This window comes from Equus caballus, chromosome 9 (genome assembly GCF_041296265.1).
Source record: "Equus caballus isolate H_3958 breed thoroughbred chromosome 9, TB-T2T, whole genome shotgun sequence".
Taxonomy (NCBI): domain Eukaryota; kingdom Metazoa; phylum Chordata; class Mammalia; order Perissodactyla; family Equidae; genus Equus; species Equus caballus.
Genome location: NC_091692.1, coordinates 13,817,527 through 13,841,193, shown reverse-complemented (window position 1 = coordinate 13,841,193; position 23,667 = coordinate 13,817,527). Strand labels below are relative to the sequence as shown.

At 38.2% G+C, this 23,667-nt stretch overlaps 1 protein-coding gene across 2 annotated transcripts in view; it reads left to right on the top strand.

Annotated features, from left to right (window-relative positions):
* The window catches only part of KCNB2 (potassium voltage-gated channel subfamily B member 2), a 366,536-nt gene that overhangs the window by 5,779 nt on the left and 337,090 nt on the right, over positions 1 to 23,667 (top strand). For both annotated transcript variants that reach the window (XM_070222173.1, XM_023648465.2), the window contains exon 2: positions 20,045 to 20,727. In XM_070222173.1, coding sequence (XP_070078274.1) covers positions 20,149 to 20,727 — 579 coding nt within the window. In that variant the 5' untranslated portion in view covers positions 20,045 to 20,148. The remainder of the gene's footprint in view (positions 1 to 20,044; positions 20,728 to 23,667) is intronic.

Below are 23,667 nucleotides of genomic sequence, written 5' to 3'. Positions count from 1 at the left end.
AAATATTGCCTGCAGGATGCCATACAGTCAAATATTTGCATACATCTTCATGATTGATTGACGTTTTTATTTTTCTCAGTTATTAGCCTCATAGCCTCAGTCACGTTGTACAGATGACTCTCAACCTACAGTAGGCTTGTCGCATAAAAGTTGATCTAAAAAATTTGGTTTTTTGGAACTTGTAATACATTTATAGAAACAGTACTTTAAGTGATGTGTAGGTTTCCAGACCAATCCACAAATGCCCTTTTAATAAATAATATACCTAAAGTACAGTGCCTGTTAGTACTGAAAACACAACCACTATGTATACCAATATTCCTGGGAATCCTTTGAGTTAAACAGTGTTTATTGACTGCTTTCTCTGTGCTGAGCTCTTTTGGCATACAGAGGTGACAGTACTGCCTGGGCCCACAAGGAGGAGAGAAAATTGAGAGAGTTTGTATGTGACTGACTCTGACGTTAGGCAGAGTAAAGAAAGCTTTATAGTATTGGTATAGGCAAAATGCTGAATAATTGATTCAGAGTTCTATCGTGAGGGCCAGTGACTGCATACCTCCTTAGGACTCTCATGTGTTGTTTCATCCTCGAGATGTCTACTGAGCCACTTCCTAAGCTAGGTGTTGGGTATGTAAATATGAATAAGATATCATACACTCACAGCCTACACGTGTAGACAAATAAATCAGAGCAAAATGTCATAAATGCTATTGGTGGAGCAGGGCAGCAAGTCGACTGAATAGTTGCTTAACAGCATCATCTCAAGAGTGAAAAAAATATGGTTGGTTTGGGTTCCTAGATGTATTTAATCATTATTTTCTACTCAATCAGACCCAACGACACCTTTTTATAAGCAGTATTTTGTAATGTCTCCTTTGGAACTTTCCTGGAATGGTATGGATAATATAACCTATCTACACATGTAGTATTTTAAAAATCAATCTAAATTCTCTCTCTGTATAGAAAGAAGAAATAAAAGGAAAGCAGCTTATGATAAAATTTTGGGTGTATCAATATGTGTATCCTCATTCATAACTACACTAAAAGATAATAAAGTAGTCAGATGCTTGCTCCTTAAAATGCATAAATTTGGGTTTAAGAGAAAATATTCAACTGAATATTGGTGACACTTTTGTATATTTGGCATTTTGAAATAAGAATGAAGTAAATATATTCACTGAGTGTGACAGCTACGCTTGCAAACAAATGTGAGTGGGCTGTATTAGAGAATCAGTTAACATGAGCTGTGTTACAGTTGGTGACATGACTTTCTGAAATAGTGAGCACATCTTGGTGAAGTTCCAAATATGGTAGCTACATTCCTAGAAAATTCCTATGTAAAAATATTTTATGTACAACAGGGTTAGGATCTAGTCACAGGTAGTAGTAATAGACACTTATGTGTGTGATGAGAAGTGTTAAACTTATGGAGGACACGGGATTTCTGCACATAATATGGATTTTATTGCCTTCCTCAGCCTTGCCTTCCAAATACTTCACAATTTTAGAAAAATCACTCAAAAGGACTATATGAATCCCATTCGTCAACACTGATTATGGCTATATTCTCCTGTTGAAAGAAGCCAATCCAATTCTAATGCATAATTAGGCTATTTTGAAAAAGCAGAACTCTCTAAATGTTTAGTAAGAAGGTGAGTTTAGAGACTAAGGAATAAACAAAATAAATAGCAACAAAATCAAACCATGTAAATAATTAAACAATAGAAATATCCTAATAGTAGGCACAATGTGTGAGGCTGGCTGATCTGATCATAACTGTCAGAGTTGAATTTTCTATGTGGGAGTGTCAGACAAGACTTCACAGATGAAGTGACATCTAGGCTACCTTTTAAGAGATGAATAAGCATTTAACCAGGCTAAAAGGAGGCAGATGGGGAACATTCTAGGCAGTGGGAACAGCATTTGCAAAGCAGTGTCATAAAAAGGGCTTGGCTAGCAATTGGCAGTTGTAGGGAAGTGATGGGAGATGAGGCTGAAGAAGAAGGTTGTGGATTAAATGTGAAAGGTATTGTATGACATCCTAAGTCATTTGGGTTTTATCCTGTAGGACAGGATTGGGGATCAATTGCAATTTTAAATAGAGTGACATAGTCCACTTTTTAGCAGGGACAGTCTCTAAGTAAGCGTGAGGAAGACAGCCTATAAGAGGAGAAAGGATTGAAGCCTGAGAGACTAGTCGGGGGACTGTTGAGGAATACAGATAGGATAATGTCCAGGACTTACCTTAATCGGGAATGGTGAAGGGGGAGGAGGGTTTGGATACCCCATAGCAAAACTTGTAATCCAGGTGTTTCCAGGTCTTCTAGCTCCCAATGTGGTCATAATAACAGGCTTTAAGTACCCCTCTTTCTTCTTCAAGGGTCATTGCATTAGTTGAGGTAACTTGAGCTTCGGTAATAAACCTCCATATTTCAGAGGTTCATAGAGCACAGGTTTGTTTTTTGCTCAGGTGAGAGTCTAACGTGTGTATTCTGTGCAGTGATTTGGGGACCTAGATTCATTCTCTTTATACTAGGGACTTGGAATTCTGTGTATCTAGCTGGCAGTTGTGGAAGAGAATGAACATGGAGGAAAACCCCAGCCCCAGGAGACTAACTGAACCCCCTTGGTCACTACAACCATCTCAAAGTCCAGGTTCTATGAATGATACTAAGTTCCCTCCATTAAGTCTGGATATGGCCCCTCATTGTCCAGAAACCTTTATACTAAAAGACAGGTAATTGACACCCCATGATACAAGGATGGATCAGATATAGAGTAAAATTCCCATTTGAGAAAAGGAAGAATGGGAGACATGGAACAGTCATTGACCCATAACATGGAAGAAATCCTACTAGACATTGCTAAAGATCTCCTGCCCTGGCAATCGGGGAAATTCTTTTGTTAGATTCTGGTTTTGCTGTCTTGGAAGAACTCCTTTGTTCACTGTTTTTTGTAACCCTAGCTACCCTCTGAGAGGTCCTTCCTTGTCCATTACTCTTCACGGCCACATCCAAAATGGGTGTAGGGAAATATGCCCTTTTTAGGAGTTATTTTACTTTCTCAGCCAACTTCTTGCTGGTCTAAGTTTGGATGCCTAGAGGTTGTTTTATAGTCACTCTTCTTTTTTATTTTTCTTAGATCAGGCTCCTAATTTCTTTGCAATACAATTCCCTCAAAATCTTTATAGGTTTCTTATCTATTTGCTTTCTTTTAGTTACACTACTAACTACATTGAAAGTTCTTTCCTATTCACAATTCTTGAACCTGCTTCATTTCTTTGCTCCTGTGTCAACCACCCATGTCGCAAGTAGTTACTTTGGGGTAATCTGAAACAGTAGGCCTTGGTGGAGGTGGTTAAGTAACTCGATTAATCAGATCTTTGCCGCAAGGCTGAGTCACTGTATCTCACTGGAAAGTCTTAATGGGCATGTGTTATTCAAAGCCTTTTTCAGTGATATTCCTCACCATCAGAGTCCCTGAAGCAATGTACTGTTCCAGCTTTATAGCCTACATTTCTAGAGTTTGGCTATTTGCCCTTATCTCTGTTCTCAATCCAGCCAATTCTTTCCTGAGCTCATCCATTGTCTTGTAATACTTTGCTATAGGCAGTGAGAAACAACCATCACACACTAGCATTCTGGCTCTTTCCAACCATTTCTTCTCGAGCCTCCAGTTTTCCATGTCTGTTTCCATCCTGATGGCCAACTCCATATACTTTGGTTTTTATAAAGGCAGCACCCACTTAACATATCAATTTCAGACTAAGGTAGGTTGATGCTAGCTCTTGTAACAAATACCAAAATATTTGTGGCTTAACATAGTAAAAGTTTATTTCTCACCTGCATAGCAATCAAATGGAGACAGAGAGGGAGAGAGAGAGGTATGTGTGGCAGTGCGGAGAAAGGGAGGACTGAAAAGGCACATCCACTTCTTGCACATCCACTTCTTAAACATCTCGGCTCAGAAGTGGCAACAACAACGCTTCTGTTTATCTTCCACTGATGAAAACTAGTCAAATGACCCACCTAGACGGAAGGGGGCTGGGAAATGTAATCCTTGGCTTAACAGGAGCTTCTCAGTGACAACTTTCTCTTACAAAGGTGAAATATAAATTTAGATAGACAATTAGCCCATCCCTTCTATGGTCATCTTCCTCCAGAATAAATTAGGGGGAAAAACCCAAAAAGGATTTTGGATTACATTCATTTGCTGGTTAATCCATGCTATGGATGGCATCTCCCCCACCTCACTCCTCTCTTCTCTTTGGCTCTCCACCCAGGCTTCCAGGACTGCCACACATCTTTGATTCTCTAAAGCATCACTAGTATAAGGTTCTTGTAGATAACAGACTCTGGCTGAGTGCTTTGGGATAAAGGATGGTAATTATACCACAGACAAGAAACTAACGCCAATTGAATGTTAGATGTCACTGCTCCTAGAAATCTGTTTACCATTTCTCACCATCAGAGTTTGCTCACTGGCCCAGATCTCTCTGGGGCCCGGATACCAGCCATTTGCTAGGCCTTTCTCTTCCTCCAGACTCTTCCTCACATCTTTTCATCTAGGATTTTCCCTCTATCCTTTCTCAAGGTGCCAGTGGACTTGGTGTGCAAGTCTGCAAGGGGACTTTGCCTGTAATAGCCAAACAGTCCATTATGTTTTTTTCTGAGACAAAGCAGCAGTTCTTTCTCTACGAGGATTTATTGCTTTCTCATAGTCCAGCTGGCTTGAAATTATAGCCAGCTTTTAAAGACAAGCTCTTAGCAAATATTTATTAAGCACTTTTCATGTGTAAAGCACTCTTCTAGGTCACGAGGTTGAGCAAAATTGGTCTTTACCCTCACAGGGCTTACAGTCTGTCTGAAAGCAGACATAGAACACCCAGATCCCTCGCTAGGGGCTCAGCGCAGTGAGTCTGCCCTAGGTCTAAGTGACTGATGATTCTTTATGAAGTATTTGGAAAGGAAAGGTGATGGACCAAGGCAAGGCTGCTGGAAACGAAGGGGTGAGGGTGCCACTTCTGGAGCGAGGAGCAGCACATGGGCTATGGTGTGCTGAGTTGGAGAAGTTGAGACATTGGCCGCCATTATTACCCAGAGATACTTCTATGCTCTTCTTCTGGTTCCCTGGTTTATTTTTTTGCAGACTCCAAAACTTGAGCTATTTTGTTCTTTTTTTCCACTCTCTCCTCCTCTTTTCTAACAGTGGGTACTCAGTCATGTCAGAATAAGCTGGTCCTAAAAGGAGATCAGTCAGGTAGACAAACGTGGCATCTGGAGAGGATGCAGACAGATGGCAGATGGCAGTCCGAGTAGGCAGGAAGTTAGACTTAAGGAGTATTGGAGGAAGTCCTGGCTAAATATGGGAAAGGGAGTCTGGAGCAGGCGATATTTAGAGATTTAGACAGGCAGGGGCAGGCAGGGCAGGCAGGATTAGGATGATCCAGCCCCTAGGCTCCAAGGCTATGGTTTATGGGGACTTAGAGTTTAGGAATAGAGCTATCTTAAGTAGCTAGCAGAGGTTGAGACTAGTTTAGACAGTCCGTTCTCAGGAGAACCACATGATGGTCATGTTATCCATGCAGGGCTTCAGCACAGTGGACAGGACCATTTCCTATGCCATCACCAAACTACCAACACCTCTTTCTGGACTTCCACTAAAGCTCACTAACTGGACTCTTAGCTTCTTTTCTTGTGTTCTCAATCCATTTTGCCCTTTGCTTTTCTTGCAAAAGGCAAATCTGATCATGTCACTCATCCACCTAAAACTCTTAAATGATTTCCCATTTTTCTTGGGATAAAGGCCTAAATCTTTGACTTGGGGTTACCGTCTTCCTTCTTCATTTTCCCAAGTGTCACTAGTGTCAGGCTGTTGTTCATTAGAGGCTCTGGTCCGTCTGCCCTCTGCCTCCCAGGCTCATCTCAGGCACACTCGCCTCTTGGCTTTGGCTACAATTTGCTGGCTTTCTTTTAGTTCATCTAAGGTGTCTGGGATTACTTGCCATAAGGCCTGTGTGCATAGTTGTTTGGGAGGCTGTCTTTTCCCACTTTCATTTACTTAACTCTTACTCATGTCTCTGATCTCAGGTCAAAATTCACAGGCTCAAAGAAGTCTTTTTGGGCCCCCCAGAATAGGACTGATCTCTCTATTCTTCTCTTTCCTAGCACCCTTTGCAGCACTTACCCTAATTCTAATTTTAAATTGTGGGTAATTACTTGTTTAGTGTCACTTTCCTGTGTGAGAATGTAAGCTCAGTAAAGGCAGGGACTGTCCTTCTTGTTTACTACTTGATCCATAGCACCTCTACTACTCCATGCACATAGTTGATACTCATTGTTTATTTGTTGAATCAATGAGTGAAGGAATGAATGGAGCCAGGACCTAAGTCAGAGTCTAGGTCACAAAACAGCACCAGGAGCACAGGCACCAAGAATTGCTGCCTGGGGTGGGACAGAGTAGAACCAGAGCAAGTTTGCCTGATCATGAACTGCAATCCATGGTCCTGCATTATTTTACACCCATGCACTCTTTACCTCCTTCTTGACAAGGGCGAGGATGGTCCTAGAATCTGGGATGGAGCGGAGTTTGTAAGTGGGAGTCCAGGGGTTACCGCTGCTAAGAATGGAGGCAGCTGGTGGACTGAGATAGAGACAAGGCAGAACCTGCTTCTTCCAAAGAAATTTTTCTCTCATCCTTATTTCAGAACAGAGCTCAGCCTCACAACTTCACAGGAAGGTTGTCTACCCAAGTGCTTTCCTATAGAACTTAATGTGATGATGGAAATTTTCTGTATCTGTGCTCTCCGATATAGTAGCCACTAGCCACATAAGCTATTAAACACTTGAAATGTGATCTGTGAGACTGAGAAACTAAATTTTAAATTTAAATAGTCACATGCAGCTAATGGCTACCATATGAGACAGTGGAGGCCTGGGTTATTATTAGCATGAATTACTTTAGGAAACCCTAAGTTTCAAAAGCAATATGGTTTAAATTCTAGAAATACCCATTTACAACCAATTTTGGCCTCCAATTAACCATGTATAAACATATAAGCTATCTCTGGAGTCCAATGCCTATTTTGACTCTGATGAGTATCTCCCAGGTCCATCCTAGTGAAGAGATTTGAATGCACTGGGTCTTGTTTCCATACATGGGAATTGTTCTTTATTGAAGGCATTTCTTTCTTTATGTGAACTGTACAAAATGTAAAATATTATACAAGTGTAGAACATTATCTTTGTAAGTATCTATGTGATGTGACCTTAAATGCTTTCTCACGCCCACTTTTCCCAAACAGAATCTTTTTCCTTTTGTTCCCTCCCTTCTTCTCTCACTCCTTCTTCCTCTATTCTTGTTTCCTTTCTAACCTCTAAAATGCCACAGACACAACACCATGTCCTTTAACAAGTTCCATTTCTTTTGCATATTGATTTCTTTTGTGCTTATTTACAAAAGCTATCTTATCAGTTCAGATGATTAACAAAAAACCAGCCAAAAAACAGTTCAAATCATTAGCAAAAAAAATTTCTGAAATGATGATTGCTCTTGACATGTGAATTGATCCATATTGGGAGATTTATCAGCTATAATAATTTCAATATTTATTATGTAAAGAATGTCAGGTGAAGTATTGTGCTGTTTTTTCCCACAGTTAGCACCTAGATAGCATTATAGTTGCTTTTAATCCTTTGAAAGTTCTCATGTGACTGGATCTTCTGAATTCTTCATCCTGCTTGTTCACAAATGAAAAGCTTTCCAGGAAGATAAGACCAGAATGAGAAAATGGTGTTTAGAAGGCAGAATTCTGAAATACAATGGTAAGGTAACATTTGGGAAGAGATGGTCCATCTTTAGTCCTTTTCCTAGTCTGTGTAGCTTAGAACAAATGTGTCTGTGGGCTTTCATGCTAAATGTCTCCAGTTCATAAAATCACAATTATTAATCAGACTATCATTAAATATTAATTTACTTTTGAGATAAATGTCATTTTAAATTTGGAATCCTAGTTTCTTCTAAATCTAAAGAGAGCATTTTCATTAGGCTTTAAAGACAGAGTGCACACAGAAAGCTTAGAAGCTATGAAGAAGCTACTTCTTAAACTCGGCTTCTGGTTTCATTCAGGCCCAGCAAAATCCTTACTTTCCAGCATAGTGAACATAGTTTGTAATTATATCCATGCAGCTAAAGCAGAACATTATGGTAAGAGTTTCTGACATTTAAAAAAAATCTAGGGAGCCATTTTCTTGTAGGCATTTTATAACATTTGGAACACTATGCTTGATATCTCTTGGTTGCTCAATAAATATTTGTTGAATGAATTAATGAAATAATTCATTTATCACTTCACCCATTAAATCATTTAAGACCTCAAAGAACTTTTAAAATTCCAAATGATGGCTAAGACTACAGCACCCATAAGTGACGATTAGATTCTCCAAAGCGCCAGGAATTAAGACATCAGCATCGTTTGCTGGTATTTTATACCTCTCTCTTCCTTTATATCAATATGTTAAAATCAGGTAGAAAACTTTAATTAGATTCTGGTTAAATAAATATTTAAGTCTATAGTATTATCTGAACCTACCAATATATGCTAAAAGCACAAATCTGAAAATTCCCATAATATTCTTTGCAGTAATCCTGTGGGTTCTTTGACAGCGAGGGCTACTTTATCCAATTTAGTATCCCCTGCACTCCATACACAATGATAGCAAAGTAACACATTGTTTTAGAAGGAAGGTAGGGAATGAGAAAAGAATGATGGACCTAAATCAGTATGTGTTATTTATAGTTTATGATCTTTTTCCCTTCTGACCATTATTGGATTAGTAGAAATTACAGATTTATGTTGTAGTCAGGAATCATTAATAATTAGGTTCAACTCATCAGTATTTATAGGTTTAACTGGGTATGAGATAGTTAGATTGCTCTTACTTCACATTTTTTCCCTTCCATTGTTCTAATTTTATATTTATTTTTGGTGCTATGATGTAGCAAGGTATAGGGGAAAGAACATGGGTTCATGAACAAGAGACTTGGCTCCTAGCACTGATGCTGGATGGACCATGGGAAGATCATTTAAATCCACCAGTGTTGTTTGCCCAGTTGGAGTGGACCCCTTCCAATATGGTGGATTTTATATTTTTGACATTAAAAAAAATATTTTTAAGCCTCTATCTTGACCATAGACGTCAAATAGCAAGACTAATAGTATTACTTTTGAAACTCATATACTAAAATTTATATTTAGTTTTAAAAATTTAGAACTGCAAAACCAATTGCCAACCCTACCATCTCGACCTATACGAAAATAATAGCATTTAATATATTTTATACATGCCACTTAGGCCAAGGGATAATGGCGCAGGCATTATTTGAGGTTCATTCTTTCCTTCTATTGCGTACTAAAAAGATTGCTCAATATTGGTCCTACATTTCCATTTATTTATCCTTCTGAGGTATCTAGAATCCTGCCATTCAAGGGAAATCCCCAGCAACTTATGAGGTTAAGAATATGGGCTTTGAGTTAACCTAATGCTGCATTGGAATCCTGGAACCAGCACTTACTAGTTGTGCTGTCTTGAGCAAGGAACTTACCTTTCTGAACCTCAGTCCCTTTATCTGTAAATCAAAGATAATAATACCCACACTAATGTGGGTTGAGAATTAATGAGAATTCTCATTATGATAATTAAATGGGATAAGCACAGTGGCTGCATATAATAATCACTCAATATGTGGTAGGTGATGAAAATGATAATTATTAACAAAATTCACAAAGCAAATGAGATCATAACTTTGGCTCTCCTTCAGATATAACTCCAAGAATATCCCTACCTTCTAGGAAATATAATGTCTGCTTATGGAAATTTTGATATTAAGCTGAAATAAAATCCAAATTGCAAATCTGAGTCTCATAGCAATAGTTTATTTTACACTGACATGCTTTTTTCTTATAATCCTGACTAAATGAGGCTTGCAAAGGTGAAAAAGAGTGCTTTAAATATCACCATCTCTAAATCTAGAATAATTAGTTCTTTCCTTGAAGGAAAAAAAAAAAGAAAAAATAGTATAAAACATTAGAGAAGAACTGAAAAAAGGGGAAAAAAATCCCTAATTACCATCTTTAAGCACCCTCTTCCTTTCAATGAAAAGAACAGCTGTCCTTTATTTCTGAATATTTTCACCCTTGGGCCAAAGTAACATTCTCTATTATACTGTTGCAACCATAGTTTTTATGATTTTCCACACTGTTTTTCAAATTATTTATTTCAAGACTGTATCATCTGGTACAAGTCACATGAACTCAGGGCTTCAGTCAGTCCATCTGTGGTCCCTAATTGTCACATTTTTATTTTAGAAAATGTTGGTGGATTATGATGAGCTCATTTTCCTCATCAAATGTTTGATATTTTCTTATCAAATTGTGCTAAATTATATTATTAGCAGTAAATTTAACATCCAAAGATTCATAGATGCCACTAGGTCATCTCATCCATCTGCCTTACATTCTTACCATTAATTATTTATTATCATTGTAGCTACCTAACATTTTACACAACAGAGACACATGGTAGATTGAGAAAGGGGGCAGGGGTAAGGGGAGGAATATTTATAAAGTGCCATACACAGATGGATGCTTAATAACTGCTGTTTAATGAGCCTCACTGATGACAGGGGTGGATGGAAAACATTATTCATAAGGGATGTGGAGATGGATGTCTATAGATTAGTTAACCTCTTCCCTTTTCTACTTAATACACAGAAAAAAAATGAAGCTTATGATTACTTGTGACACATTCTGATTTCTTAAATTAGTTCCATTGATGAAGGATACCATTGATTTATTAGAAATTTTTTTCATACTAGAATCTAGAACACATTATTTTGAACATGGGCAGTCAGACAAGGAAGGAAAGCTACCTATGGATGTGGCTACCCTGAGCATCCTAAGGTGAATTTGGGTAGTAGACTGCTTTGAGTTTGAAGATGTGGCCACACACTTTCTATTGTGATTTGAATACATTGGGGAAGATTTCTGCCTCTCACTTTGTTATTTTCCTGGCCCAAATACTGCTCTGCTTGTATTTCCATTACTGTAGGGTCATGTGTTTGATTCAACTTTGCCCTCCTCTTATAGTCTTCACGTGGCAATGCATATAGAGGATTACTTAGAAACAGAAAAGATCATTCTTGAAGGGAATAAGCTCATCTTGTAAAAAAGTGCGGATTCACTAACTTTGATACTTTCTTTTCTTTTACTTTTCTTTGTTCTTTTATTGGTGGCATTTCTATCATACTGGCTTTTCTGCCTTGAACATCTTTCCTAGGAATAAGTGAGTATAGACTGAGAAATAGAAAATTCACTTTCACGAAATTTTAAACTTCAGAAATTGACAAGAGTGAACTTTTTCCTATTCTTCATCTGTCCAGTGGAATATGTACATGAGTAGTATTCATACAGAAATCTCATAGAACCATAAAATTTCAGTGTTTGAAGAAACCTTGGAGGCAATCTTGTCAGTCTCCCAAGAGGGCAGGAGTTTCTCCTGTGCATACCTGACAGGTGGTCGCCTCGGGTCCGCTTGAACATTTCCAGGCCCAGTTGTGTTTTGAGGCAGCATTTTTTATTTTGAGGCAGTACTTATTGTTAGAGACTGTTATTTATTTATCATTTGTCCCCTACATTGTTCCAGAAAATCTAGCTCTTTTTTCGAACCCAGGTCTTGTTAAAATTGGAAAATAAGGGCCAGCAGAACTTCTAAACAAATTGGAAGTTACCATCGTAAATTGAAATTCAATGATGTTAAACAAAACAAAAGGATAATAGTGCCTTGAAATTCACTATTCGTTCATTCATTCATTCTTTCAGACAGTCCACAAACATTTATTAAGGACTTGTGTTCCAAAGAAGCAAATATGGATAAGAGATGTTTATCACTCTTAAGGAACTCACAGCCAAGAAGGTGTTTTCAGTTGAAGCTCACATGGCCCCTTCTTCTTCACCCTTGTAGCTTGTATCACAGTTGTAGTTAGTTGCTTATAGAATGTCTATCTACCTCCAATAGAATGCAAACTCCATGAAGTCAGAGACTGGGCCTTAGGCAGAGGAAGGGCTTGTCAATATTTGCTGAATGAATGAATATGAAAGAATTGTAAGAGAATAGTATGATACAATGAGAAAAGTGTTATCGTAGATAGAACAAACTTTGAACCCATTGTGGCAGAAGAGATTAATTCTCCCTAGACAAGATATTTGTTCTTGACCTTGAATGTCGAGTAAGAGTTTATCAGATGCAGAATGTGGAAAAGAGCATTTCATACCTGAAAGTCATGTTGGATTTAGGGAGTGGCAATTAATGAGGTAGCTGGAATGAAAGGAAAATTATTTTTAAATAAATGTTGAAATATGAATTTGATCGTTTACTTTTTCATTCAGCTAATATTTATTGTGCGTCTTCTATATGCCAGGCACTTGGGATACAATGATGAAGATCAGACGTGATCCCTGCCCTCAAGAACTTAGACTCTAGTGGGAAGGATGGATACTAATCACTAATCAAACAGTTAAAATACTCATCCCAACAAATATAAAACTGTTCTTGCGACAACTGCTACAGTTTTAGCAGGGGCATCTGATTCTAAGTCCTTAAAGTAGGAGGTTTTTTGTGTAGTCACAGAGATTAGAGGGCTTTATGTTAGATGTGATCTTTAAATTGATATCTAAAGGTGAACAGGGGAGAGAAAAGAAGATGTGCAAATTCCCTGTGGTAGAGGGAGATTGGCACATGAAAAGAAATGAAAGAAGAAACTAGAGCAGAGAGAGAGTGAGAGGGAGCAAGGTATGTGATGGAACTGCAGAGACGAGTAGAGGACACACCTTGCAGTCCTTGCATTGTGTTGTGTCTTTATCCTGAGAGTAGGAAGCATGGAAGCATCTTCTACAGAGATAGCTCCACTCTGCTGGCTTTCGGGCTGCCGTGTACAGAGCTGACTGGAGGGGTCCAGAGCGGAAGGAGGGAATTGTCAAAAGCCGGTACCAGGGAAGCCGAGGTAGTGAAAGACCCATTCTGTGAAGTGCGCCTCTCTTCAGAACACAATCAAGTTGCCTGACTGCAGCTATTACCCTTTAAGGAAACAAAGAATGTATAGGAGATAACACGTCACAACTTAATGTAGTTTGAATCAATATTTTGACGTGGGGGTAGACAAAGAAATAAAAGCTTTTTAAAACTCCAACTGGAAGTTGAAAAGCAAAGACTAATGAGGTGAGGTGTAATGGAAAGAGGTTTATGTAGGCATCTCCAGATCTGGGTTCTAGTCTGAGTTCAGCAACTACCAGAGAGAGATCAGCCAAGTCACGTAACCTCATTGGATCTCAGTTTTGAAAGCTGTAAATAAGGGAATTGGATCATATCCAAGCTCCCTTCTGCCACATTCTGTGATTCTGGTCTCCAAATATGGGGGTATATAAAGCACAGTATAATGTTTAAGTCACAGGGACTAATCTCAAATCAGGCTCAGTATTTGAGCTTTTTATAAAAGCCACATTGCGTGTAATGTGTTCGATTATGAAGAAGTAAGGGACTGGAATGTAATCGGAAAGTGTATTTTTGCTATTAAATGGAGCCCAACTGAGAAACGTCACTTGCGGGGAATTTTACTACTAAACATTTCGGACCAATCATTACATGATCTAAAAACTAATTGTATTGGAAAACAAACCTAACAAAATGTTCGAATCCTGTCCAAACTTCATAAACATTTTAGTTGGTTTCATAGAAGCTGGATCTAACTTAGGCCAAACACCCAGATGGAACATGAAATTTAAGTCAATCGTCCAGACAGAAGATTGCCATCCACATAGAATGTCAGGTAGCGACTGAAGTTTGTGATTTTTTTTTAGGATATTCCAGGGTGTTCCCACCTCGTTTCCCATTCCTTTCGGTGGTGCCAATAGTTTCTCTGTTGGTTGCCTTTTTATTTTTCTCACCACCTTTCGTCTTTATTTATCCCCTTCACTCCATTGTGACTCTGGGAAGACTTTGCAAAAGGAGACATTTAAAAGCACACATCTTGGGCCCCAACATAAAGGGCACTTTTACTGTCATAATAGAAAATCCACCGGCTGAATGGCTGAACTCTTATATAAAAGTTTGAGCCTTTGTGTGTGTGTGTTTTGGAAAAGACTGAAAATTTCAAGTCACAACTATACCTTGTTGTTTATAAAAGGTCCAAGATGCATTATAACATCAGTATTATATTTTTCAGAGTAGAGAAGGATTTTTTATCAGCTGTGTCTTATTGAGAGGCCATTTTTCTAAAGGCAAAGCCAGCTAATTCTAGCAAACATATATATAGGATCTAATTCTTTAAATATTTCTCTGTTATGATGAAGAAAATTCATATTATGTGCTAAATAAAAGAGTTTATTTATAAGTTTGGTTATTCGGAGACATCTATGATATTGAAAGATGCTCATATTACACATTCTACTTATTGCTTGTCTTTTTCCCTTCTTACTGCAACACAATGTTTCCTTTGACCACTGAAAGCAAAGCTTTTAGGATTTTGTTTGAGTGTATCTAAAAAAAGCATCGGTTATCTCAAGGATAAAAGTCTTAGATCTTTTTTAAACTAAGGAGTAAATAGTTGTGCTAAAATCGAGGAACATATTGATATTAGCAGCCTTTGATTGCAGGAAAGAAATGCCACCTGCCACCTTAATGTGGACAAGGACAGTGTTTCAGTTATTACTAGAACTTGACATATTAAAAACAATAAAAGTGTGAAATTCATTAATATTTCTGGCCAGATTCTAAAGTAATTAAGTAGATTAGTTGAATTTCTTAGGATAGCTGAAAGTTTCCAGGACCTTACTGGAAAATACTATCTGTTTATCTTTCTCAAATAAATTTGATTTGTTTTGAACTCGCTATAATTTTACTGTTTTTTGTTAGCAAATTCTGGAGATGCTTTTTAAAATTTCAGTAAGTACTAACACTTTTCTTTAAAAGAGCATTGATTACATTTTCAACTTACGGTTATAATGGCTTTCTCTCCAGATATTTACTGCAAATAATCTTTGTGGGTCTCTGAAACAGAAAGAACTGTTACAGAAAAAGATGCATTTACTACTTAATACCATACACGAACATTTAGGAAAATGCTTTAGAGCTGTGCGGAGAGTCAGTTAGACTTAAAGGTCTCAGAGCTGCTTGTTTGCAAATGCCTGCTCAGCGTGTACTATCAACACAGAAATGAAATGTTAAACATCACTTAGGTCTTTCGAAAGATTTGCTTGTCATCTTCACGGGATCGCACATGGGACTTATCCTGCCTGGCTACACTAAGGAAGTGTCAAGTGTATGACACAATGGTAGTATTTTTGAGACTACAGTAAAAAAAAAAAAAAAAAAAAAAATCCTACTCCCCAACCTGGAATCTCACGCTGTAATTAGGATGCCATGATCAGAAAGTTGTGTTTTGTCAGGTTTGGCCCTGAACGAGTGGCAGCATAATTCCACGCTGCTGGTAGGAGCATGGTGCAGCTGTGCAGAACGAGAATGTTTGTTGTTGTTTATTATTCAGAGGCGCTTTTTTCTCTAACAGACTAATGAAAGGATGTTTAGTACATTGCACTGGCCCACCGATTGTTGCAAGTTTGACTTACAGTTGATCAAAGGAGGTGGAATAAACCAGCACACTGCCAGAAGATTCCTTGAGATTTTGCCCTTGACATAAAAATGCGTGTTGTTTATAACTGACTATTTATGTGTATAAATTCTACACAGTTGCGTAATGTCTACACAGTTTAAACACTGAATTATTACAATTTATATTGTACTTGTATACTAAATTGAATTGCGTGATTAATTCTTAAGGGGTAAAATTATTATGATAGACATAATTTCACTTGTACAACTGTATATGAGAAAATGTGTCCTATCTACTTAAATTACTAAAATTAAACACAAAAATTTTGCAAGCTCTCAAGAGGGGCAAGACATAGTACCTAACCCAGAGGAAACTGACGGATTCATCGTTAGAAGTAAAATTAATATGGTTGCAAAGAGCATCAATAAAAAATGAAAAGTTGAAATGTAGAACATCAACTAAGCACTAAATAAAATAAATGAAACTTTTATGATGTTCTGAAAGTAGTCTGTTTGAAGCCCTGATAAATATTAGAGGGCTGTTGAAATGAAATATGAAAACCACCTTTTCTCAAGAAATTAGACACCAAAAAAATGTTTTCATTGACTCAGAGGTACTATGATATGTTCATTTCTATCTAAAGTAAGGATGGTGATTGGAGTGGCAGGGTGGTAAAGGCCACAGAATCATAGTGGGAGGAAAAATTAACCAAGTGTCATTGGAAATCAAAGAATTGCAGCCATGGAAATGCCATTATTTAATGGGTGAGGGGGATGCAGAAGGTCAACTCAACTGGACCCAGGGCTCCTGAGCCCCTTTTTCCATCTCAGACAAACTCCCGTAAAAAGCAATTCAGTTTAGATGTTTTTCTCTTCTTTTGGAGAGAGACATGGTATTTTCAGCTGCAGAGATTTTCATGTTAAGGATATAGAAAACTTTAGGAAGTATGAACAAGTTTAAAAATATAGAATTTGGGTTTGTGGTTGGTTAAGAGACTGTTAGAATAGAAAGATCCAGAGAACAGGATAGGAAGAGAGGGAGAGGAAAGGAAGAAACATAAGAAAGATGTGGGGAAGTAGAGACGGCAAAGTGGGAGAGAAAAACCACAGAGGAAGAGAAAGAAAGGAGAATGACAGGCAGGCAGATGAAAGGCTCAGTGAGTTTCAAAGATCCTGTTGATCAGGGCTTATGCTTCGCACTGTGCTGGAATTAGAGGCTTCCAAATGTGACCACATGTTTTCTACTCCTATTCTGAAGGCTTGATTAACTCTGTGAACACTGTTCACAGCTCTTCAACTGCTCAAGAACTTATGCCTTTGGGCCTCCACTCTTTATCAGGTAACAAGCAGAATATTCTGCCAAGGGAGAATAGAAAATTTTTAACTGCAGTAACAATAATCAGAGCAGATAGTCTTTAAGTCTTAAGAACATCAAATCAACAGGCCACATTCCCTCATCCTCAGTTTCTCTACCCCCACTTTGAAGAAAGGGCATTGAATTTCAGTCTGTCTCTTGTTGTGGGATTTGTAATCAACACTGGATTTCTTTTAATAGAAAGTTCTTGATCAGTAAAGAAGATATTTTGAAATGTAAGTCTTGTGACCTCTCTTCATTTGAGACACACACTCCACAAAAAGGAAAATTCACTCTAAGTCTTGGAGTAAAATTATTTCAGATAAATGGTGACCTACCGGTGACCATGACATGGCATTTAATGACTTTTACAAGAAAGCAAGTCACACTAAGCCCTTGACCACAATCGGGAGATGTTCATGTCATGTTAGGATTTGCTCTCACTCTTTCTGGAAGACCTCTCATCTGATATTATACACTGTTCAAAAACTGTTTATCTTTGTTATGTTAATACATGACATGATATTCCAAAAAGAGTAAATTTATTTTATGTTTACTTGTAGCCAAATTAAAAACGGTTAGCTTTCCTGCTTAGCGTTCATGAGGACTGTTCACATAATCTATATGGATTGCTGAGATGTCGTTGTTCCTGCAACCAAGTTATTTAGAAGAGAACAGACATTCAGATTCACCACATATATAGTCCGTTGTCTCCTGAATACAGAATTTGGACGTGGTCATCAATGGCATCAAAGATATGTGCTGTGACGTGACTGTTATGTGTACATATAGTGCTCAGTAGAGAAAAGGTGGGACTCACAATTCATGACCTTATGGGCTTATAATCCACTTGAGAAGACAGAACATCTGCATAAGGAAAGAAATTTAAATGCTAGAATTTATTTAATAGACACTGGTGTAGCTTTTAATCTTAGTTTTCTTTCAGTGACTGGAAACCAAACTTAAAGAGAAATATGGATTTACTTGTTCTATTCAGATATACCTCTCTGTAGTGAGCACTTCACATAAAGGATCTCATTTAATCATCATAATACTGCCTATGAAGTCGATGCTATTATCCTCATTTTGTAGATTAAGAAATTGAGACTCAGAAAATTTGTTACTTATCCAGTCATTGTAATTCTTCTTTCTTTTTGTAAAAATAGGAATTTTTGTCATCTGTGATGAAAGTGTGTATGTATAGGTTTAAAATATTTCTGTAACTATGTTGAAAAAACTCCCAATTCAAGTGTATTTATTGGCCATGTTTGAATACTTATATAGTCCATCTACACTTTTTTTCATAAATTTGACTTGTTTTCATTCGAGAGGATACTTGGCTTCCAGATGGAGAAATAAATTTAACTTACAGGAGTGGAGAAACCAGAGGCATACAGATATTGGTGTGTATCTTAAAAGAGAGTTCTAATTATAAGGACCTCTTAAATCTAAAAGCTTTTCCCTTTGGTATGAGCCATCAACTGTGTGAAACATGGTATTTTACTTTAAAAGTGGTGTCTTGGATCAATTGCTTGAAGCTCCATGATCTTCTGTGAAAACATTACAGGGGAAGATCAAGTAAGAAGATGCTTGCTGCTGGAGATCAGAATAATAGATCAACAAGAGGAATGACTAGAGCAGTAATGTCTTAAAGAATTAGTACACAGGAGAAAGGAGCTGTGGAGAAAAAGAACATGAACACACACACACTGACATAACTATGTACATACAAGCATATATGCACATAACATGTGAACATAGATGTATGTTAGGCAAGTGATCCAAATAATTCCATTTATGCACTTTTCTGGGCATATACATTAGCTCTGCTCGATCTTTTGTCAGCTGTCTTGTGGAAAACAATTAAAGAATTTATTCATTATTTAACATTTATTAAATCCTCACAATATGTGAGCACTGTGCTCAGGGATAAGGATATAATAACAGAGAAGATAGTCTTTGTCTTCAAGAGCTCCCAGCATCCTATGGGAAGGATGTTATGTGGTGGTATGAGGAAACAGAAGAGACATTCACAGAGAGTTTCATGATCCTAGAGGAGGGATATCATGGAGGACTTTCTGGAGGAGGTGATGTCTGAACTGAGTCTTGAAGAGCAAGCAGCAGTTTGTCAAAAGGAAATGGGAAAGGTGGAGGGCAGTCCAGGAGACAGCATGAAGAAAGACCGGGAGGTTGAGACAGAATGATGTGTGTGGTCTGAGGTCACTGGAATCTAGTGATGAGGGAGAGATGAGAGGTGATGGTGGAGAGGTAGACCAGATCTGGTAGGGCTAACCAGACTTTATACTGCCAGTAACCATGAGCCTTTGTAGGGTTTAAATCTTGGCAAGGTCACATTTGTATCTTAGCAGATCATTCTAGTAGCTGTGTGGAGAATGGTTTTTAGGTAGACAAAACCAGACTTCAGGATCTTGTTTAAGAGGCTGTTACAGAAAAGTAGGCAAGACATGCTGAGGGTATGAACCAGAATCATGGTTCAAGGGTAACGGGGACTGGGTAGTGGTGGCAGGGGGCTTCAGTGACGTTTAAGAGATGCAGTTGGTTAAGACCTGGTGCTTATTTGGATGTGGCTGGATGGATCAGGATTTCTCAGAGTTTTAACTTGGGTGTTGGGTGTGGGGCTGGGAAGAGCCATAAATCTGGGATGGAGAAGGAACCAGAACTGGTTGGGCAGGTTGGAGGCGTGTTCAGTTTAGTTGAAGGCGTCTGAGGTTTATCTAGGAAGAGTTGATCAGCGCATGGATATTTTAGTCTAGAGCTTGAGAAGGAGGTCTCTGGTGACATGTTGGGAGTTGTCAACCTATAGGTGTATAAAATTGAGTACACAGCCTCTTCTGTATAGGACACTGTGTTATCTTTTCCTCCCTTCTTATATCTTAAAGCAAAGATTTATATCTCCATAAATACACAGTAATACACCTCTTGGTTGTGCATGAACAGAGAGAGCCCATAGAATAAGAAATGCTGAAGGAAAAATGCCAGTAACCAAATGGTTGTTGCTGTTTTCCAGTTGTGTCCGTGGAAATGCCTGCCTCAGAGGGATATCGCTCCAGTTGACCTCCCCACGGCTCACTCTTTGGAAGACCCTGGCTCTGCAGCTTCGTTCAGTTCAAAATGGCAGAAAAGGCTGCCCCTGGCTTAAACAGGAAGACTTCAAGGTCGACACTTTCTCTCCCACCGGAACCCGTGGACATCATTAGGAGCAAAACGTGCTCCCGGAGAGTTAAGATCAACGTGGGGGGTCTCAACCACGAGGTGCTGTGGAGAACGTTGGACCGGCTGCCCCGCACACGCCTGGGGAAGCTGCGGGACTGCAACACCCACGAGAGCCTCCTGGAGGTGTGCGATGACTACAACCTGAATGAGAATGAGTATTTCTTTGATCGGCATCCGGGAGCCTTCACTTCCATCTTAAATTTCTACCGGACAGGGAAACTCCACATGATGGAAGAAATGTGTGCTCTCTCCTTTGGCCAAGAGCTTGATTACTGGGGCATTGATGAGATCTACTTGGAGTCCTGTTGCCAGGCCAGGTATCATCAAAAGAAGGAGCAGATGAACGAAGAACTGAGGCGAGAGGCAGAGACCATGCGGGAGCGGGAGGGAGAAGAGTTTGATAACACCTGCTGCCCTGAAAAAAGGAAGAAACTGTGGGACTTGCTGGAGAAACCCAACTCATCCGTGGCTGCCAAGGTATGAAAAGCGTGGCGCTGCTTTCCTGTGGGTGGTCAGAAAAGGTTGTTGCCTACATTCCAGAGCGTGTCATTTTCTTCATGTAAGATGTGTTGGTAAGACAGAACAGAATAGGGCTACACGGACAGTGAAAAATACTTTCTAAAACCTTGTTTAGTCAAATGCGGTTTTTCTTCCTGTGTAATGTCATAAAATGGCATTACTCTTTGGTAAATGTCATTATTATGTAGGAACAGGTCTGGGCGACAGAGTATCAGAGAGTTCTCGTTTCCCTGGTGCTGTGTGGTGTTGGTGACTTGGAGGTTGAAGAGAAAGCACTGGCTCAGCTTGGTCAGGCGTGGGACCTCGGCTGCATCCTGAGTAAAGGCAGGGTGCCATCACTGAAAGTAGCGGAGGCGCCTCCTGGCCCGGTTCTCCAGGGGTGCAAGGAAAGAGGAGAGTGCGGCCTCATGTAGCTCAGAGGACTGGGGAGCCCCACACCTGAGGAAGGTGCAATCTTATTAGGCTGTGTTAGGAATAAATCAGTGTCTGGAAGGCATCCATTTACCTCCCCTTGTGAAGACTACTCTGACAATGATCTTCCTGATTCTTATTGTATATTATTTTCCGCAATTGAGGGATTACTGTATCTCAGAGTTTGTGAAGTGTTTGCCTAAAATGAAGGTAAATTCATATGTTTCCATTGTGTCTGCGTATATCTGAATCTCAGAATACGTTTTTTTCCCACTAATTTCAGTGTTTAATTCAACTGCATGATTCTGTTTATCTGAATTTATTTAGAGCTTTGAGAGAGTTAGCTCAAACTGATTTTTGGCCCATATATTTAGTTCTGTATTGCAATGTGAATTATAAATAAAAGGTCAAAAGAGTCATCCTTAGCTGCAGAAGCATAGTATTGATATTTTGTGCATATTAGATGAAAATGGAACATGGAATAGAAAAAAGTGTGTCATCTTATGAATTCTTTAAATTGCTTACAGTTTTTTCATTATTCTTTCTTATAAACAATAAAGATTGCAGAAATATAATAGACTATATGTGCCTTTTGACTGGAAATTAAGATTCCACGTGCTAATCTACAATATATAAATATTGTAAATAATCAGCTGAATGCAGATGATCATAAAACTGCTTCTTGCACTGTTTAATATGTCTCATTTTGCATCGTGTTGACTTCTAAAGGCATTTTACTTTCCAGCCAGGATGTGGAACTAAATGAAATAAAGTGTTGTACATAATGAGGAAATGCACATTTGTGGCAAATGGAAGATTTCGGCTAGGTCTTTTTGTAGTTATGAGTAATTTGTTTACTTTTGCTTGACCTGTAAGAAAGACATAGACGTGCTACCTTTGTGAGTTTTGCTTGAGAAGGTTCCTGCTCTTTCCAATGTCAGGTGTTTAGTTACATATTTGAGTTTCTACTAGAAATATGGAGTGAGGTTTGAAGATGAATGAGATAAACTCTGGATTTAAGGGAGTATTTTGGATGTTAAATTAACTCTTTCAGGCCTTTAGGCAATTGAATAAATCCTTGTTCCACCAAAAGTTCCAGAGAGATTTAGCCAACTATGTAAAAATAAGCAACTGAATCAAGGAAAATTTGAGAGGTTAATGTGGTTTATTTGCTCATAACAACATGATTGACACCTATCCAAAGTTAAGTACTGCTATAGAAAAAATTTTAAAATATAAATGTGTTTTTTTCTGATTAATTTCTGGTAAGGATGAAATAAGGTCAATAACGTGATTTCCCAGAAGAGAAAGTTACTTAATCTCTAAATTTTAGAAGCAGCAGCCATCTCTTGATCTCTAACAAGGTGATGTTGATAATGACCTTTTACTATATATTATTATATACCCCTATGCCTCAGACGGATGATTTAAACTTGCTTCAAATTATGGATGTACAGATAAGATATCTACCTATAATCTATACCCAGCTGCTAAGGACCTGAGTTTTGGAAATTTTTATGTACTTATAAATAATTAATTTGTTTCCAAATTATTAATCAAGCTAAGTGAATCTTTGCTAACCTAAGTATATCCTTTACTAAGTTTTCATAAAGGATTTGTGTTTGTTTATTTAAATATCTACATTTTCCTCTCTGTTTGAATAGTGAAATATTATGGAAATTACTTCCACGTGATTATATAGTAGTTTAGTGAAAGTATTGTTCATTTGTCTGAAGTTCGGAGCCTGTTAAAAACAGCTCTGTGTGATGTATAAACCAGTGCCTTTTCCAGTACTCTTCTCAAGTGGTGTGACTTGTTATTTTTCCGGAATAATTCTTGCTAGGGGGAGTGCAAGTGCTCCATGTGTGTGAATAGTATTTTTACAACTTAGGGACAATGAGTTTGGTTAAAGCTGCAGTAGAATGATACATTAACCCTCACTATTTATATTATGGGTGCATCTGGAGCCTCCTTAAACTGTGAAGCTCTTGGGTCGGAATGCTTGGAATCTGTGTGTTTTTCCTAACTTGCTTAGGAGGGAAGACATCTTTGGAAGAGAATATCTGTTTATCTTGTCTTTTCAATGATTGCCTGTTCCATTTGGTAGTTCGCTTGAGCGTATATAGAATGCCCTCTCTCCGCTACACGCATTAAAGTAGACGTGTAGAAAGACACTCTCTTCTCTCCAGAATTTAAAAAATATCCTCTTAGCTTAAACAGGGATTTCATGTCCTGGAAAATATTTGTTTTTTTCTCTTTTAGTTTTTCTGCATTTCATAATTTATCCATAATATTTCTGTAATAAAGTATAAAAGTTATGAGATTACTTGCCATATCTTTAGCATGGAAGGAAAAACTTGACCTTTTCTGTTAAATATTGCACAGTAAGTTAAAGTATCTCTTCACTGACATAGAATAAATACTCAGCAATCAATTAAGTAATAATTGTTTAGCCCATGCTGTGTGCATCCGCTATGATATAGAAAA